Source organism: Gracilinanus agilis, chromosome 6 (genome assembly GCF_016433145.1).
Source record: "Gracilinanus agilis isolate LMUSP501 chromosome 6, AgileGrace, whole genome shotgun sequence".
In the NCBI taxonomy this organism is placed as follows: domain Eukaryota; kingdom Metazoa; phylum Chordata; class Mammalia; order Didelphimorphia; family Didelphidae; genus Gracilinanus; species Gracilinanus agilis.
In genome coordinates, this window is record NC_058135.1 from 268,744,809 (window position 1) to 268,765,304 (window position 20,496).

Genomic DNA, 20,496 nt, shown 5'->3' on the forward strand with positions numbered 1-20,496 from the left:
GAGAGAGGGAGGGAGAGAGAGGGAGAGAGAGGGAGGAAGGGATGGAGGGAGAGAGAGGGAAAGAAGGAGGGAGGGAGAGAGAGAGAGAGAGGGAGAGAGAGAGAGAGAGGAAGAGAGAGAGAGAGAGAGAGAGAGAGAGAGAGAGAGAGAGAGAAGAAAGGACAAGGAGGAGAGAGCCTGTCAACTTCTCCCAAAGTTTTTCGAGAAAAGGAGAATTGGGAATTTGGAAAATGTATGTTTATATCTAGAAATTGTGCAGACAGAGATGGATTCATTAAGGCCTTATTTGAAGGGAGGTAGTTCAGCTGCCATGGTTTCTGGTCCCTGGGAGTTGTCCTCATGAATGTGTCAGTACATCTGTTAGTATGCCAACCCATGGTGGGAGGTGGGGGGGTTTAGGACAGTGTAGAGAATAATGGTACTTATGCCCTGCTTGAGTTGGATGGAGTGAGTAGGGGATGTTGGCAAGCTGAACCATAGTGCAAGTACAGGTGATCCAGTGCCTTAGGATTCACTGGCCACTGCATCCTTGTGAAAACTTGACTGAGCTGGTTCTAGCTCTTAGGACATTCCACATAGGGATTCCTGAGCTGGGCAAAAGAAGGCAAGGCAATGACCACCAACTCAACAGATCAGGCTGAGCTTCAGGATGAACCATTAAACCCAACGGGCCTATTCTTGCCAGTAAAGTCTCCCTGTCACTATTCTCAGGAAGTTACACATTTTAAAAGGAGATTGGATGCCCCCAAACCTGAAAGAGAATAAATCTTGAATGGTGGAATATCAGGCATGGTTAGAACCAGTGATAGAAATGTGTTTTAGATTCTTAGGTCCTGTGTGGTGACAGCTCCCATTCCACACTGGCAACATGCTGCCACACATGTGGAATTTGGTAGAGCCAAGGAAACTAGAAGTGAACCATGTTAAGGTAGTGGTAGAGGAAGAAGAGGACTGCTCAGATCCTATGACAAGATAGGCATGAAGATGATGTCCCCTATTACTTCTTGAGGATAGATGAACAGTCTGTTCTCATATTTGGTGTTTATATCCCACATCTGAGTCTTCACAAATATATCTCTTCCTCTTCTCCTCGTCGTAGCCTCATAGAATCCCTTGTTTTCCCCAAACACAAACCCAGGGTTATATTCTATATCATTACTTTCCTGATTCTCACCCCATCTTACCCCCACCTCAGTTATTGACACTCATTTGATTTCTTGGCATGGATTTCTATATACCTGGTATTAATCCATGTGTGTTTGTATGTGTGTGTTTGTGTATGTGTGTATGTGTATGTTTTGCATCCCTCCAATAGAATACAAGCTCCCGGAGGGGATGTATTGCTTCATTTCTGTTTTTCTATCCCCATTACTTAACAAACAGTACCTGGAACACAGAAGATGCTAGTAAATGTTGAATTATAGCTATTACTACTATTATTTCCCATCCCTACACAAAACATGCTGAAAGGAGGGGAAGGATGCAGGAGATGGGGGTGGGAAGGAGCCCTACAGAGAGAGCAGCTGTCTCTGGGAGTTCTTCCTCCTGCTAATTTTTACCTGATGCCTGGCAAGGCCCACACGCTGTACTACATGGCATGCCAACATCTGGAGCAGCTGGACCCCACCCTGCACACATGGCTTGTCCACCAGACCTCCTGTATTTTCCCTTTCTCAGCCCCTCCAATGCTGATGCTTCAAGACTCTTTTTTCTCCCCACCCACAGATTTTTGCCCATAATCTGCATATTTAACTTGCCACACTGACTAGCCAAAGCTGAAAACCTTCTCCAGCAAGAGCCCTGGAAATGTTTCACTGAGTTGTGGCTAAAGCAATGAAGGTAGGCTTTCCATGGAGTGGGGTTGGAAGGGCACACAAAGAGGCAGGGTGAAACTGGCTCCTTGAACGCTAATAATACCAACATTGATGCACATAATTAATGCACATACTGAAGCAATGAGGTGGATCAATGGAAAAAAGTCTGGAAAGAACTGAATTTGAATCTGCTCTCAGACACTAGCTACTATAAAGTTGGACAAGTCACCTAACCAATGGAGCCTCAGTTTCCTCATTTGTAGAGTGATAGTATACCTGCCTTATGAAGTTTTTCCAAGGATCAAATGAGATCACATGGAAAATGCTTTGTAAGCTTTAAATTACTCTGTGAATGCATGATGATGGTCCAGGTGGTGGTGATGGTGGTGGTGGTGGTGATGATGATGGTTAGTGCTCTTGCTGCTGCTGATAATGATGATGATGGTGGAGATAATGATGTGATGATGATGATTGGAGAATGATGATGGTAGTGATGATGATGATGGTAGTAATGAAGGTGTTGGGGATGGCGATGATGTTGGGTATTGATGGTGAAGATGATGATGTTGATGATGATGGTGGTGATGATAACAATAGTTACACCTTCCATTTGCAACATATTTAACAACTCAGAGGACTTTCTTTTTTAAATGATTTCATGGAAAGGGCATGGAGGAATTGCTTGTTGGCTATGGGAGGGGGGTAGAAAGAGGGGAGGGGAAGAGCTAGAAGGAAGCTAAGAGGACATCTAATCCAATCTCATTTTACAGTTGAGAAAACAAAGGCTCAGGGTCCTGGCTCTAGTAGTGGTCAATTCACTTTCTCTCTTTGAGCCTCAGTTTTCTCATCTGTAGCATGAGATAGTAAGACTGAAATACCCTCTAAGGTCCATTGCAATTCTCAGATTTCTATGCTCCAAGGTTCTTTCACTCTCAGTTTCTTAATCTGTAAAATGAGGATCATAATACTCATATTAACTCCAAGGGTTGTCACAAGGAAACCTCTTTATAAATGACGAAGTACAGGAGAAATGGCAGCTATTATAGCTATGAATTTGTCCTATCCTTACAATACCTCAGTCATTATCATCCCCATTTGCCATAGGGGATATCTGATCCCCAAAAGTTTAGAAGACTTGCCAAGTATCACAAGCAAGTCAGAGCATGGGTTTGTACACCCCGGCACAGTGATTAAGAATGCTAGAGTTTAGGGTAGCTGGGTGACACGGTGGATAGAGTGCTAGGCCTAGAGATGGGAGACTCTGGGTCCAAATCTGGACTCAAACACTTAATAGAGATGATCCTGGGCAAGTCACTTAACCCTATTTGCTTTGGTCTTGTCCTTCTGTATTAAAGTTCTTACTAAAGCAGAGAGTAAGAGGTTTTTTTTTTAAGAGTGTTAGAATTGGAATCAAGAGAATCTAAGTTAGAATCTTACCTTAACTACTTAATAACTGAAGTCACTTAACCCCTGTCTGCCTCTATTTTAGATGATTCTCTGGTTTCTGAGATTCTTTCCAGTTCAAAATGTAAGATAACTCCCAATTCCCATTGCAGAAGAAAACAACTGGTATTTATATAGCACTTTAAGATCTGTAAAGTACTTTATAAATATTGTCTCATTTTATCCTTACAACAATTTTGGGAAGTTGACACTATTATTTACCCAATTTTACAGATGAGGAAACTGAGGCAAACATAAGCAAATCAAGTCTCCAAATCCAGAGTGCCAGAGCTGTTATTACATTCTTATTTATGATTTGTTGTGTGTGGCTATATATCATGCAATAAACAAGCCTCTTCCTTTTTTATAAATATCTTACTAGCAACTGCACAGTAATTGTCATTATTTATTCAACTAAACAACAAGCATTTAGTTAATATCTACTATGTGGTAAGCCCTGCTCTCAGGAAAATGAAGCAATTGTCCTGTCTTCAAGGAGCTTACAGTCTATAGAGAGGGACAAAACGCATTCAGATATCAGTTTGTACAAGGTGATTTAGGGAAGGGGCTCTAGTGCCTGGGGGAATTCATAGGAGCATAGATTTAGGTCTGAAAGTGATCTAAACCCCAGCATTTTATAGAGGAGCAACTGAGAGCATTTGCCTATGACCACATAGCTGGTCAGTGACTAAGATGGAAATGGAAGCCAAGTCTCCCTCAGGCCAAGTCCAAGTCTCTGTCCTCTGGATATGACAAAATGGTTTCGTTTTGTGTTTCAACATAATTAAAGGTATCAAAGCACCACCTTACATAAAAGGGGATGGTTGAGCTTTGAAGGAAATTAGATATTCTAAGGAGAAGAAGAAGGAGAAAGCAAACACTCTGTTGAACCACTTGGGATATTACGCTCATCTCCTCCAAGCAACAAAAGGGACATTTTTCAGAATTCAAATCATGAGGTAATGCAATGGACAATACACTGGGTCTTGAGTCAGGAAAACCTGGCTTCAAAATCAGCCTCACTTTATAGTTGTGTGATTCTGAGTAAGTCACTTAATTGTATACCTCAGTTTTCTTAACTGTAAAATAGGGATAATAATAGCTTCTACCTCCCAAAGTTGTTGTGAGAGTCAAATGGGATATTTCTAAAGCATTATCATAGCACCTACCACATAGCAGGTACTTAATAAATGCCATGGTGCCCTCTCCCTTTCTAGTGGATTTTCACTTCAATTCAGTGGGTGATAAGATTGGGGCTGATGAGGCAAGGAAGCTACCTTGACAAGTTCCCACGATGACAGGTAGTATCACTTAGGTTTAAACTGAAGATGACTGATGATGCAGACTTTTCTTAGAAGAACTAGGGTCCTATAATATTGCCTAGGGGATCTCAGACAAGTTACTTAACTTCTCTTAGCCTTAATTTCCACATCTGTAAAATGAGATTTTTCAGTGACCTCTGCAATCCCTTGCAGTTCTAACTCCATGATCCAAATATGAGCCACATAAGCCCATGTTCTTCCTGGTCATCATATTCATGTTCTTCATGATCACATATACCTGCAGGTTCCAGAATTTATTTCAATTCAATTCAGTATACATTTACTATGCCCTTACTACATGCCAGGAACTGTTCTAGGTACTAGAGACAGAAAAGACAAACAAAATAGTTGTTGTCCTTAAAGAACTGAGGTTCTGCCAGGGGTGGGGATGAATAACATGTACAAAAAGGTGTCCAGTCATGGCTTTTTTTCCCTCTCCATGTTCTACTCAAATTGGACATATGATCTCATCAATTTCTGAATTCCCTGTCAAAAACAGATCACGGTGTGCCCATCCTAGGTGAAGATGGCCATGTCCTCTCACAAGTTTGCCACAGTGAGCCCACACAATGTGCTGGCAGCCTTCCTTCCTTGCTTTGTCAAGATATCATGAGGGTACTGGTGGTGTACACTGGTCATCCTCTCACTCTCACTAGCTGATTGGTATGGGATGTGTGTGTGTATGTGTGTGGACACATATTTGAGAGGGAGAGGGAGATGGAGGAAGGGGAGACAGAGAGACAGAGACAGAGACAGAGACAGAAAGACAAAGACAGACAGAGAGAGAGAGAGAGAGAGAGAGAGAGAGAGAGAGAGAGAGAGAGAGAGAGACAAAGACACAGAGAGAGAGACAGAGAGAAATGGTGTTGGATTTTATATTCTTGGGCTCTAAGCTCTCTACAGATGGTGACTTCAGCTATGAAATTAAAAGACACTTGCTCCTTGGAAGGAAAGCTATGGCAAATCTGGACAGCATACTAAAAAGCAGAGACATCACCTTTCTGACAAAGATCCGTATAGTCAAAAATGATGATTTTGGGGCAGCTGGGTAGCTCAGTGGATTGAGAGTCAGGCCTAGAGACAGTAGGTCCTAGGTTCAAATCCGGCCTCAGCCACTTCCCAGCTGGGTGACCCTGGGCAGGTCACTTGACCCCCATTGCCCACCCTTACCACTCTTCCACCTATGAGACAATACACCGAAAGTTAAGGGTTTAAAAAAAAATGATGATTTTTCTAGTAGCCATGTATACTTGTGAGAGTTGCACTGAGCGCTGCAGAATCAGTTGTTTCAAATTGTGCCTAGAGGAGACTTTTGAGACTCCCTTGAAGAGAAAGGAGATCAAATTAGCCGATACTTAAAGAAATTAATTCAGACAGACTATTTACTGGCAGCTCAAATACTGAAGCTGAAGCTGAAGCTGAAATACTTTGGCAACATAAAGAGAAGATAGGACTCAATAAGAAAGATTGAGGGCAAAATGAGAAGGGGATGGCATAGGGTGAGAGAGAGAAAGTTAACATCATGGAAACAATGAACATGGATTTGGAAAGACTTTGAGAGATGGTGGAGGTTAGAAGAGTTTGATGTACTATGGTGCATAATGCTTGCTCTGTCTCTCTCTGACTCTCTCTCTCTCTCTCTCTCTGTCTCTCAACATATAGATATGTAGATAACACTTCAAGCTTCCCAAAGTGCTTTCATCACAGCTCAGTAAGTTTACAGTATAACTATTACCATCCTTATTTTACAGATAAGAAAATTGAGGCATAGCATATTTAAGAAATCTGCCCAATATCACATCACAAGACAGTGGCAGAGCTGGGGTTCAAAGAGGCAGCATGATGTGGTGCAGCATTGGTAAACCTGTTCAAGATCATGTGCCCAAACTGCAACTTCAAACTGCCCGTAAGCACCCACCCACCCACCCATTACCCCAGATAGTGGAGGGAGGAAGTGCTTTCATTGGGTAGCTGAACAGAGAGGGGCAAGGCATGCAAAAAAATGTCCTCAGGAATTCCATGTGAACTGGAAGGACCTCCAGGAACTGATGCAGAGTGAAAGGAGCAGAACCAGGAGAACCATATATACAGAGGCTGATACACTGTAGTACAATAGAACATAATGGACTTCTCTACTAACAGCAATGCAAGGATCCAGAACAATTCTGAGGGACTTATGAGAAAGAACGCTACCCGCATTCAGAGAAAGAACTGTGGAAGTAGACATGCAGAAGAAAAACAACTGCCTGATCACATGGGTTAATGGGGACATGACTGGGAAAGTAGACTCTAAGCAATCACCCTAATGCAAATATTAATAATATGGAAATAGGTCTTGATCAATGACACATGTAAAACCCAGTGGGATTGCTCCTTGGCTATGGGAAGGTGGTTGGGGGGGGGGGGGGAAGGAAGGGAGAGAAAGAACATGAATCATGTTACCATGGAAAAATATTCTAAATCGATTAATTAAATACATTTTTTCAAAATTAAAAAAAAATATCCTCAGGTGCTATGGAGATGGGAAATGGAGTAGCCCTCTCTCTGCTGCCAGGGCATTCATGCCACACCTTCACCAATACATAGTGGATAGAATGCTGAACATTGAGTCAGAAGGAACTGAGTTCAGATCCTAACTCAGATGTTTTCTAGCTGTACAAGTAATTTATCCTCTCCTTGTCTCAGTTTCCTTACATGTAAAATGAGGGACTTGATGACCTATACGTTTTCCTCCATCTCTGAATTAGTGATTCTATGACCCTATAGCCCTAAGTGCAGAGTCCTTTTGGTTAAACCATATTCTCCCAAGAACCAAGAATCTCTGGTCATAGCCTGGCCTTAATAGAAGTGAAAAGGAAAGTCTCTTGCATGATCCATCATTCAGTTTTCTGAAACCTCTGCCCAAATGTTCAGCAGAATCTGTTGATCTCATTTATTGTGGCTTGATGGACACCAAGAAGATCTTTCTTCCCTCAAATGGCATTTCTGTCCCCTGGAATTGTTGTGCCTGAAATTCTACCCTGAGAGATTCAGCTCACCAGATTCATCTTACCAAACACACAGAGCCCTACTAGGTTATTGATTCACTCATCCCTTGATGTTAATGAATTTCTTTGAGAGAAGCAGTAACAAGGCAGCCCTGATGGCTGGAGTACAAAGTGGAGAACAAGGCACAGAAAGGTAATCTTTGTTAATTTAATGACAATGCCTTCAGAGCTGTTCCTAAGGCAGGATGACTGGGGCTTTGTTCCCAGGTGCCTACATAAGGAGGGACATCCTCTGGATGCTGGTCCTTTGACAGCCTTCACTATGTAGTAGGACCTCCACCACTCTCTAGCTTGACCCTGTGCTTCCTCTCTAGCAGGGACTCTCTCTTATCTTTCTCTACAACAAGGGTCCTCCAGATCTGACGTGCTCTTCTTTCTCCCAAGACAAATGTGGTTGATTGGGGAGGAGGTACAAAGGATAGCCTGCCTTAATAAGACAAGTATGTATTTTTTACCTCCTTGAAAGGTAGGGATAAAAGCTTTCTATTAACTAGATGTTCTGCATTGTCCTGTTTATGCCGATGGTCCTTTGTGGCCAGTGTTTGGGGAATTCAATAGCATGCTGTTTTGATTCATTTTGTGTCATTCTCTGCTGGAGAGGGTCCCAGCTGGTGTTTGGTTTCTAAATCCCACTCTACCTCCACCAGCTGAGTTTACCCTTAGCCTAGGCATAAGAATTCCTGATTACTCAGGATGCCTACAAGAAGGATGGAGATGGATAGGACTGGGGGCAAGGCAGAGAGGCTGTCCAGAAGGCAGGTGGGAAGAACAAATACTACCTGAGATCCTTCACTGCCCTGAACGATATGTCAGATAGAATAAAAATGAGATGAGTTTTGGGTGGGGATGCTCCCCAAAACTGAGGTCTTGGCTAAACTTCCTGGGCACACTAGGTGTTCCCCTTAACCCCTATATAATCTCTCACAGGCGGTGGGAATGGAAAGGAACATTGTTCAAGTTGTTTTGACTGTAACTAAGGAATTAAGGAGATGGATGAAGCCAGAAACAAGTGTGACAGTCTTTTAAAAGTCCACAGCTGGTGAACAGACCTGGGGGCCAGCCGCTTTTGGTGTACAGCTCTCTGCAGGGCCCATCCCAATGAGCCTGCCAGCCAGCTGCCTCCTTGCCAAGAGAGGGAAGGAGCTGTCCCTGAACAATTTACCTTTTACTAAAGGGGCAGGGACTGACAGAAGAAACTGAGACCCAAGGAGAAGTGACCTACCCAAAGTCACACAGATATTAAATGGCAGGACCAGAATTCAAAACCAAGTGCTCTGACTTGAAATTTCATGCTTTGGAAATATTTGAGGAGGAGAGGAGGCAGGTGTTGGTGGAAGATAGACTTGTCTTTCCTCATTCTTTCTTTCGAAGACAGTTCTAGCACTTATGTAAGCTACAAAATATTCCCAAGGATAATCTCTACCATCAAGAAGATGCTTAAGGGATATCACAAAAGAAAAATGTTTGAACAAAAAAAAGAAATGGGCCAACTGCACTGTAAAGTTAAGAGCTAGTACATGATACATGGGTACTGTAACATGGAAAATGGCAGGGTGGAATTCCTGCAAGATACAGGGTCAAGCCTCACCCAGAATTCCAGGGGACCCCCACTGGAGAACTCTGGGTGAGGAGACAGTTATGAGTTAGGAGCAAAAAGGTGATAGCAGGTTTCCCAGTCATGGGGTATTCCTAAAGGACCTACAAATGACAAGGATAAGGATTGCTTAAGATTAGAAGGATTGGATTGATTGCAATCTGCACAGATATACCCATAATGATCATAAATGCATTGCTTTGTCAAAGGACTGAAATGATGGGCAGTTAGGTGGTTAAATGGAGAGATTGCTGGTCCTAGAGTTAGGCAGACCTGATTTCAAATCCTTCCTCAGACATTTCTTTTTATGTCACCCTGGGCAAGTTGCTTAATCTCTGTCTGTCTCAGTCTTCTCTACTGTAAAATGGGGATAATAATAAGCACCTACCTCCCAAAATCATTGTGAGGATTATATAATTAGAAAATCTTGAACCCTTGGACCCCATCTCCCAGGACTCTTTTTCATCTCCCAGAATCCTTTTTCCTTTTGTGCACATAGTGTCTTCATGTAATGTTTATAAGTTTGCTGGAAGCCACACTTTTTCTTCTTCTCTTGCGACTATAGCTTGGTTAGCACCCCTTTTACTCTAGCTTTTTATTTTAGTTATTATTAATAAATCTTATTAAATATAATTCTTGGAGTGTTTGGATATTAATTTTAATTCTTACAGGATCAAGTGAAATAATAATCAATAAATTAATAAATGTTCATTTCCTTCCTTCTTAGCTACTCAAGATCCCAATCCTCTGACCAGCAGAGTAGGGGAAGTTGGTTTCTCCACACACCAGACCATCCCTCCCTGACAATATTTCTTGATTTGTGGCAAGGAAATTGATCTGGACAATATAACTCCCATAGGTTCAGTCACTATCTCTATGCAAATAACTCCTTGATTTATATATCTAAACCTAATCTCTCTCCTGAGCCACACCAACAAATCTCCAGTTGGCTCTTGGATGTCTCAACCAGATGTCCTGAGCACATCTTAAACTCAACACATTGCCACAGGACATCTTTCCTCTGGTCCCACTCCTCTTCCCAATTTTTTTATTACTCCTAAAGGCACCTGGTCCCCCAGGTGAAAAACTGCGATGCCATTCTCCACACCTCACCCTCATTTATCCCATTTGTCCAATCTGTTGTCCAATCTTGTCCATTCCACCTTTGAAACCTCTCTCACATACTCTCTTCTGTCTACTCACACAAACTTTTCTCTACTCATGTGTCTAGCATTTGAGTTAATTCAGGTCCTTAGCACCTCTTGCCTGGACTATTATAATAGTCTAATATATAATATACATATATATTATATACATTAGAGAGAGAGAAGACTAATATAATGGTCTTCTAATCAGTCTCCTTGTCTCATGTCCCCTCTTTCTAACCCATCCTCCAATCAGCTGCCAAAGTGATTCTTCTAAAATTGACCACATTGACCATTGGTAAGGGATGTTCAGGGGAGACTACCATCTCTGTTGTGAGATCTTGCCAAGTCCTTTTCATGGCTGCTCATCTACTTCTGGTGTCTACCTGCTACCTAGCTCTCACCAAGAAGCATGATTAGCAGTCACACTTCATAAACCATCTGGGCAGATGGACTCAACCAGGTTGAGAGTAACCAACTTCAAACTCATGAGTGAGTTAGGAGAGCGTCTACGTCAAGCATGTGAAGACGACTTCCCCTGGTGGAAAGAGAGGATGAGAACAGTTTCTTCCAATGGCCATGAAGGCAACCAAAGCAGATGTATGGAGTGCTTAGGGCTTGATCAGATATGGAAGATGTGCCAAGATCATCCACAACATCCAGTCCGACTGACTTTTGTCCCAGCATCAGACTTGGGTGATTCTGGATAGAGGCTGATAATTGTGTAGAACTCTGCCTCATTGAAATCTAGCTCATCATGAATCATGTAACCATGGAAAAATATTCTAAAATAATTAATTAAATGAAATGTTTCAGTTGAAAAAGTAAATGAATCTAGTTCATGCTCTAGTCAAGACATCAACCATCATGTCACTGGTTCTCTTCAAAAAATGAGGGAAAAACAACAACACCTTCAGAATCAAATATAATCTCCTTTATTTGGCTTTTAAAGTTCTGCAGAACCTGACCCCTTCCTGCCTTTCCAATCTTCTTCAGTTTGACTTTCTTCCAAGCACCATACCCTCTAGCTACTTTGGTCTGTTTATAGTTCCTCCAACACAAATGTCTCCCTTCTGTCTTGGTACCTTTCCATTGGCTATCCACCATGTGTCCAATGTTCTTCTCTTCTACTTTTTAGGTTTTTTTTGCTTATGTCAATATTTGGATCCAGTCTTACCTTTTTAAGGGATCTTTTCTGGTCCTCTTAGCTGCTGATCCTTCCCCTCTCCCCAGATTATCTGTCTACCCTGTATATATCTTATATCTATGTAGTTATTTATGTGTGGTCCCCCCTGTGAAAGTGGGAGTTCCTTAAGGGCAGGGAATGTATTTTTTATCTTTTTTAGTATTGCCCAGTGTTTAGCACAACACCCTCTTGCTTCAATATCATAACTCAAGTTAGAGAAGAATCAAAAGATCAAGACTCCTGCAACGCTAAGCCAAATCTCACATCCCTAAAAGGTCATTCCAAAAGCGATTGACACTTTATGGCACAAAAACCAGTCAGAGCTCATTGCCTGTTGTTGACTGGGTACGTTAAATCCATGAAAAGGAAGTGGGGAATGTGCTGTTCTTATGATGGCAAGCAGAGTGGCTCCAGATCCAAGGGTATACGAAGTGCTTAAGAACTTATTGTTGGGCAACTGGGTGGCTCGGTGATTGAGAGTCAGGTTTAGAGATGTCCTGGGTTCAAATTTGACCTCAGACACTTTCTAGCTGTGTGACCATGGGCAAGTCACTTAACTCCAATTGCCCACTACTTACTATATGGACATATAACATTTATATATTTGATATAGAAAATATATGGCATAATATATATGTACATGTGTATTTGAATATATATATGAAACATTTATGGAACAAAGTCAAAAATATAAACTTCAAATTCTCTGTGACTGAGTTCAATCATTCCTAAAAAAATCTATATTTTCAGATTCCTCTACCCCTTATCTTCTATACTTGTGATAAAACTGTCCCAATGCTTTAAAAAATATATATTAAAGGAGCAGCTGGGTAGCTCAGTGGATGGAGAGCCAGGCCTAGAGACAGGAGGTCCTAGGTTCAAATCCGGCCTCAGACACTTCCCAACTGTGTGACCCTGGGCAAGTCACTTGACCCCCATTTCCTACCCTTACCACTCTTCTGCCTTAGAACCTGTAGCAATCCAGGTATACATTAATTGTGATATTATTTTAAGAAGTATTCAAAAACTTAACTCTTATACTGCTAATGATTGATCTCTGCAATCCTGAGTCAAATTGAATGTTGACCTTGCCAAATCCCTAGCCCTTCCCTAAGGCTACACCCCAGAAGAGAGTCAGTTATCTCAGTCTCCTTACTTTTCCTTCAATGATCAATTAACATAGGTATCAAACATCAGTAGATGCCTTAGGCCCTATCCACCCTGGATCCTGATCTTAGCTCTACCTATTGTTTCAGATTTTGGTAGTTTGCATTTTATGATGATTACCTCATAATGTTAATGTATCAGGCCACCAGCCTCTCCCCTTCCCCCCATACTGTTGTATGTAACCCCAATAAAAGTAACAAGACATCAGTTGGCGAGAGAGCTCTCAACCATCAGAGCTCCTAACCATGAAGCTCTTGACCATCAGAGCTTACTCGCTGTCTGTCTACCTTATGCCAAAACTTTCTGTGTCTGTGTATCTTTATTCTCGCCTTATGTTCTCTTTCCATTAATCCTTAACCCGTAGCCCATTTTCACTCAGTCCTTGGTTCCCCTTTCTGAGTGTCCAACCCACTAGGAATCTTCGTGGAGTCGGTGGACGGCTTCAGAACCAATACATAGTATTGATTCCAAGAAGAAAGATAAGGGTTTAACATATATAAAAATATTTATAAGCATTTATTACCTTCCCCCTTCACTACTCCTTCAACTGAACAACAACAATGAAATAAAAATAAATTTCTAATAACAAATACACATTGTCTAGCTAAACAAAACTCCACCTTGGCCATGTCCATAAATGTAAATCTCATTTCTTTCAATGACTTTTTTTGAGGGAAGAACGTGTTCTCTAAAGCCTCACGGGAGAGGACAGCTAGATGGCTGAGTGGATAGAGAGAGGACCTGGGTTTGAATATTGTCTCAGACTTTTCCTATCTGCGTAAGCCTGACTAACAAAGTCACCATTTGCCTTTCTGTATTAGAGTTATTGCTAAGATAGAAACTAAGGTTTGTTTTTTTTTTAAAGGCCTTATAGGAAAAGAAGGAAAATATCTCCTTGTCATCCCACTTTTAGAAGACAAGCAGGAGAAAATTCTCCCCTTCTAGCCCTTGTAATGACTTTCCTAGCTCCCAGGTAGATGAGTCTTCCCTGGGACGTGTAGGCCAGCTAAGTGGTTTGGTGCCCACTAGATCTCGGACTAGAGGCCTCTGGCACGTCTCCTCGGTGCCCCTGCCCTCTAGGACGATGCTGCCACATTTGTAGCTTGACCACTGCCCTCCTGGACTCATCGATGTCTGAGAATTGGCCAGGGCTCAGAGCTGGGGGTAGAAGTAGGGCTTCTTGGAAGAGAGAGACAGAGACAACAAAACTAAGACAGAGGAAGAGATAGACAAAGACGAAGAGGCAGAGAAAGATGGAAATGGCTAAGCAGAGACAAAAAAGAGAAAGATCAACATAGGTAGAAAGAAAGAGAAACCGAGAGGGAATTTTCAATTCCCGCTGGACCTTGGGACCTGGCAAACCCGACAGTTTCCCTTGAAGTCAGATATTGAATACAAAGAGCTCCAGTTGCTTGGGAAAGGAATCCACAGTCAAATTTAATAGAAAAAAAAATCCTTGAGGCAACCAACTCTAAGTGCTGCCTGTCTGGGCCACCTCTGGCCATCCCAGAGCAGATAGATGCTCTGTGCAAAATCCCTTCAGTATCCAGATGGTATATGCAGAGGGTCGCAAGTTTAGAGGATCAAAGGACCTTCATGACCAACAATCCAGCCCCATCATGGTTCAGATGAGGAAGCCACGGCCCAGGGAAGGACAGTGAATTTGTTCAAGGTGACCCAGTTCATAGGAGGAAGAAGGAGGAAAGGATTCCAGGCCCTTTGATGCTTCCTTTCGAGAAAGCAGGGCAGGCTGGAGAAGCACTAAGGAGAGGATGCATTGCAGGCTACGTGAAGGCTTCCCAATGTTGGATGGGTTCAATATGCTTTTGCTGAGAGCCTGTGGCCTGCCCACTCTGGCGACAGACGAGGCCTGTCCAACTTCTCTGCAGATTCCAGAGTGTTGAGTGGGTTGTCAGCACTGAGTGGACAATAAATAAGGATAAGCAGGCCTGGATTACAACAGCATAAAGGAAGGCCAGTGCCCACCAGAAATGATGCCAATGGCCACAACCACCAGCTTCTGCTTCTGAGGGCAGCCCATCTTCTGCGCCTCTTCAGACACATATCCCTGGGTCAAGGCTGGGCCATCTGACGATGGGCTTGTGGTCATTGGCGGACAGCAAAGTCTTAGGGAAAAGGAACAGGTAGAGAGAATCTCACCCTTCCTGACTCTGGCAGCGTGTATGTGTGTACACGGGGGACGAGGGGGAAGTTAGGATGTTACAGAAAGTCCTGCTTCCTTTTAATGAACTATCAGACCATTCTCTGGAGCAGCTAGATGGCCCAATACATAGAGTGCCAGCCCAGGAAGCAGAAGGACCTGAGTTCAAATCTGGACTCAGACAATTGGTTGCTTAACCCTTTTTGCCTCAGGTCCTCATCTGTAAAATGAGCCAGAGAATGAAAGGGCCAACCATTCCAATATCCTTGCTAAGAAAACCCCAAATAGGCTCATGAAAAGTCAGACACGATTGAAAAAAGGCTAAAATGATCACCCTAATGCAAATATTAATAATATGGAAATAGGTCTTGATCAATGACACATGGAAAACCCAGTGGAATTGCTTATTGGCTATGGGAGGGGCGTGGGAAGAAGGGAGGGAAAAGAACATGAATCATGTAACCATGGAAAAATATTCCAAATTAATTAATTTAATTAAAAATTTCAGATAAAAAAAAGAAAAATGGCTAAAAAATGAACAATAACAGACCATTCTCTGCATTAATTCTAGCAGTAGGGTCCAGGGCTAAGTGCCTGAGATCAGCTAATCTCCTGCTTATCTAAAACAGAGTGTCTCAAAGGCATTGATTATATGCATTCTGGGTAAGATTGGAAAGTTAATCATTAGGGTGGCAGCTGGGTAACTCAGTGGATTGAGAGCCAGACCTAGAGACAGGAGGTCCTAGGTTCAAATCTGGCCTCAGACACTTCCCAGCTGTGTGACCCTGGGCAAGTCACTTGACCCCCATTGCCCACCCTTACCTCTCTTCTACCAAGGAGCCAATACACAGAAGTTCAGGGCTTAAAAATAAATAAATAAATTTAAATTAAAAAAAAAAGAAGAAGAAGAAAGTTATTCATTAGAGAGAGCAGGTCTCACCTGAGCAATCCTCTTCAAAATGGTGTCATAGACCGTGAATGGAAGAGCTGGAAGGGAATACTGAACGTGGAAAAGCCTTTAGAACACACCAACATTCAAGGCTCCCAGCAATCTGGTTCCAACCAATCTGTAGAACATGAAATGTCAGAGCTGAAGCAGGACACAGAACACAGAATTTTAGGCTTTAATCAGAACTTACAATTTACCCTGAAATGTGAGGGCTGGAGGAAGCCTTGCTTCACTGAGGAGAAAAAACAAGTTGCATGTGGGAGATGATCAAGCATCATAAAATCAGGACTCTAGAGCTAGAAGGGACTTAAGAGATCATTGAGTCAAACCTTTTCATCTTACAGATGGGGAAACTGAGGTTCAGAGAAAAGAAATAAATCACCTAAATTTGAATCTAGGTTCCAACCTTGCACTCTTTAAGTTTTAAGGAAACATTGGGATCTGTTCTAATGGAGGAAGGAGAAATATGGGATAGACATTGGGGTAGGGATGGCCATTTCAGAGCTATGACTCAATCTGAAAGGAGGCTTATATAAGGGAAGGGGGCTGTGTGACAGACTGAGGGGAAATTAGAGCAGTGGGCTTTAAAAGATGAGAAGGGGTGGGGTGAAGGCAGCTGGGTGGCACTGAAGATTGAAAGCCAGGCCTAGAGGTGGGAGGTCCTCAGTTCAAATCTGGCTTCAGACACTTTCTAGCTATGTGACCTTGGACAAGTCACTTGATCCCCAATGCCTTGCCCTTACCACTCTTCTGCTTTGGAATCAATACATTGTATTGATTCCAAGATGAAAGGTAAGAGTTAAAAAAAAAGAAGAAGATGAGAGTGGGAGCTGGCTGATAGAATCCCTTTCACTATGACATTTCCACTGAATCTTATTCATTCTTTCACTTCTAGGTATTCTAGGTAGGCAGCTAGGTGGCACCATGGATAGAATGCTGGACTTGAAATCAGGAAGACTTCATTTTTCTTTGCCATGAAAACTCCAAATAGAGTCACAAAGAGTCAGACATGTCTGAAAAGACTGAACAACAATAGGCATCCTAGCACTATAGAACATAGAGAGAAAAGTAATGTCAACTGGGTTTTGGGGAGCCTCAATTTTGCAGTGTCCCCTGAGAACTCACCCCTAGGGAAATCCCAGACTGACCCATTTCAGACTGAACAACAGACCTTAAAGTACTTAATGATCCCAGTTTAGGTGGAACTAGTAGATACAGTCAAATGTTAAATACCCTTTTTGTCCTAGAAGTTTCCCCTATTGAAGACCAACACCTGTGCAGGAACCATCCTTTTAGTATCAGTAGACCACTTCCTGATACCCCAGCCTCTGACTACAGCCTCTTTGCCATGCCTGCTTACAACCTGTCAATGTATGTTTGCCACACCTAGTTCCCCCAAAAGTAGAAAAGATCTTTATGTTTTACGGTTCTTCGGAGAATCATCTCCCCTATGATTCTCACAGAGATACTGTTCCCAGACTCCCACCCCGCTCATTGGTGCTTTGGTGGGACACTCCCTTCAGCATGAATTCTAGTGAGAGTCTTGGCGATCTTAGCCTCCTGTGCACTGAAGGTTCTTGGTGGATTCTGGCTCTTTGGATTTCACTTTCTAATTAGGACTTTGGATTCTGGTGAGATTTGCTTTTGGATTTGCTGTGTGGAGACATTATGATTGAATTTAGGGTATTTGTAGTTAGGCAGTGCTTTCGGTCTCTTTATCTTCATTTTTCCACTTTCACTCTTTCTACCTCTTTGTAAATAAAGCTGCTAAAAGTCATTTTGACTTAAGCTGTAATATTTTTAAATCAATGATTGCAATATTACTTTAGAATTCTCATATTTAACATGAAATCTAAATTTAAATTCTTACAACCCATAACCATGCAACTAGGTAAGATGAGATCAGCACCACTGGAGAAATACAGATTTTCATGATCTCCCAGGGCAAGGAGAAACTGTGTCTAGTGAGGAAGATCACAAAACCATTATTAAGATAATTTAGGTGATGACTGAAGAATAGAAAGGATTCTGAAGAGCTAAAATGAATAGACAAATTATTCAAGGTAGGGAAAATTGTATGAGAAAAAGGACTGAGCCCCTAGAACTTACGATGGGGTGTCAGGGTCAGAGGAAGCCACATTTCACGGAAGAGATAAAACAAGTTGGGTGTGGGATGGAGAGGATTAAGGGTAATTATCAAATAAGAGATTTCAGAGAAGACGGGGTCCAAAGCACCAGGAAATAAGGTTAGGAAAAGAAACTGGAAATGGATGGTAGAGAGCCTTGAATGCCAGGCCAAGTAGATTAGATTTAATCCTTCTGGCAATGGGAAGATACTGACAATCTCAAAGAATGGAGTTATTTTGGGGAAGAGTAATTTGGCACTTATCTAAGTAGGAGAGATTGAACTACGGAGAAAGGCAGGATGGTGTAGTGTGTAGAACATTGAATTTGAAATAAGGAGATTCAGTCTGTTTCCTGGTTCTGCCACATGTACGTGACCTTGTACAAATCACTTCCAATCTCCAGGCTTCCATTTCCTTTCCTGTAAAATTAAGGGATTAGTCTAGACCATCTCTAAAGTCCCATCCCAGCTCTAAATCTGATGATCCTATTATTCCACCATATTCCCAGCTGAAGAACTCCTCTGCCTGGCTGTGCCTGGGAGGGGTGGGTCATTTCCTCTCAGGATGGTCAGGGAAGATCTTTGTTTCCCCTGAGAAGCTCCCAGCTGGGTGGGTTGGTTCTGTGGGCACAGTGGGGCCAGCTGGGAACTGACATCTGTGGGGTCTGGAGACATTGGGAGGAGGAGTGGGGGAAGATGGAGCTTTTCACTGTGGCTTGGAAATTGCCCTAAGCTCTTGGAGACTTCTGAAGAAGGGGTGGGCTGCAGAGCAAGCCCATTTCTCTTGGGGAGAAGAAAGGAGGAGAAAAAGAAAGGCTGGGTTTCTGTGGCTGGGATTGGATTGCACACCAACTCAGCTCTGTGCTGGGTTGTTGTTGCTGGTTTTTGAATCCCTTAAAGAGTCAATACTTTTTTTTATGGGGGACCATCCCCAAACTCTTCCTTTTCCACAAGGCATCTACCCAAAGTCCATTCATTCTTGAGATCCAAAAACTTATCATCTGGGGAGACCTGAAAACAATCATTTTGCCTTTTTGGCAGCAGTGGACTTATCTAGAAAACAGAGTTAATGATGATCTTCATACCTAAATGCAGGGGTCTAAATTAGATGATTCCTTGAAACCCATTTTAGTCCTGAGATCCATAATTTTATGAAGCCTCCTTTCTACCTCCATGAAGTCCTCCCTGGTGGGGTGGGGGTGCTCTTTCCCCACCTTTACAATGGTAGGCTTGATTAGATGTTCTTAACCTTCTGGGGTTATGGGCCCCTTTCTGGAAGTAGGGTGAAAACTCGTGACCCCTAATAAGAGATGACCTCTCCAAATAATGTTCTGAAATGCATGGAATTAAATAATACAATATAAAAGGAAACCAAATTAAGTTGAAATACAATTTACAAAAAAAAAAAAAATTTTTTTAAACCAGTTTGTAGATGCTGGGTGAAGAACTCCTTGATTACTGAAGCCCTCTCCAAATCCAGCACTCTATGAACTAAGGTCCTTTCCAGCTCTGATATCCTATTTTCTATGTTCTAAGGTCTCTCTTAGTTCTAGTATTCCACATTCTAAGATACTTCCTAAGGCTAGCATTCCACATCCTAAGGTATTTCTCAGCTCCTCATTCAAAGTTCTAAGGTTCTTTTCAGCTCTGTTAATGAATTCCTTCACCTCCCACTTTTGAATTTTCCCTTATGTTGAGCCTTTTTCATTAAAATGTAAGTTCATTGAGGGTGTCAATTGGAAAGACACAGAACTACTAAAGTAGTCAGAAAAACCAAGTCTTTAATCAGGAAAGAGATAGGTCCAGCTATCGCAGAGCCCAGTGCCCAAAACTACTCAGAGCAAACCCTGGGGCTCTGGGGAAGTATCTCTGGGGGAATGCACAGCCTGAGATGATTCTCCAAAGAAAAGCAGAACTTGGGAAACTTATATACCACATATATTATATATGATGATGTGAAGATTAAAATTAATATTCAATAACTATTATATGTTATATATTATATATTATATTTTAATTAATAATAACTAAAGTAAAAAACTACCTAAACCACCCAGCCCAGTAGCAAAAGAAGAGAGCAAGAGGGAGGAACTACAGAACTTATAAAACACTAATAAAACAATAACATGACCATGCAAACATGGAGGTGCAGGAAAAGGGATACTAATAAAACAATAACATGACCATGCAAACATGGAGGTGCAGGAAAAGGGATACTGGAGATGAAAGGAATTTTGGAGAATGTAGTTTAAAGATTTTCTAACTATACAGGGAACTAAGGACAGGAAAGTATGATTGATTGACATAACCATGGCTATATGGAAATAAGAAGTCCAAGACTGGATCATCTGGGAGAAGTTGATGCTTTACAATGGATACAAAAGGGCTGGGCTACCTGGGAGAGTCTTTGATACAATGGGAGAAACTATCGGGACAAAAGGGTACTTAACATTTGATTTAGATCTACTAGTCCCACCCAACTGGGACCATCAAATACCTTAAGGTCTATTATTTGGTCTGAAATGGGCCAGGAAGGAAGGAAG

The 20,496-nt window shown here is 42.1% G+C and overlaps 1 protein-coding gene across 1 annotated transcript in view; it reads left to right on the forward strand.

The window, feature by feature from the left end:
• The first annotated feature begins 5,105 nt into the window (after positions 1–5,105).
• CD82 (CD82 molecule) overlaps positions 5,106–20,496 on the forward strand; it is a 151,437-nt gene continuing 136,046 nt past the window's right edge. The window contains exon 1 of the mRNA XM_044681859.1: positions 5,106–5,135. Within this exon, the coding sequence (XP_044537794.1) occupies positions 5,106–5,135 (30 nt within the window). The remainder of the gene's footprint in view (positions 5,136–20,496) is intronic.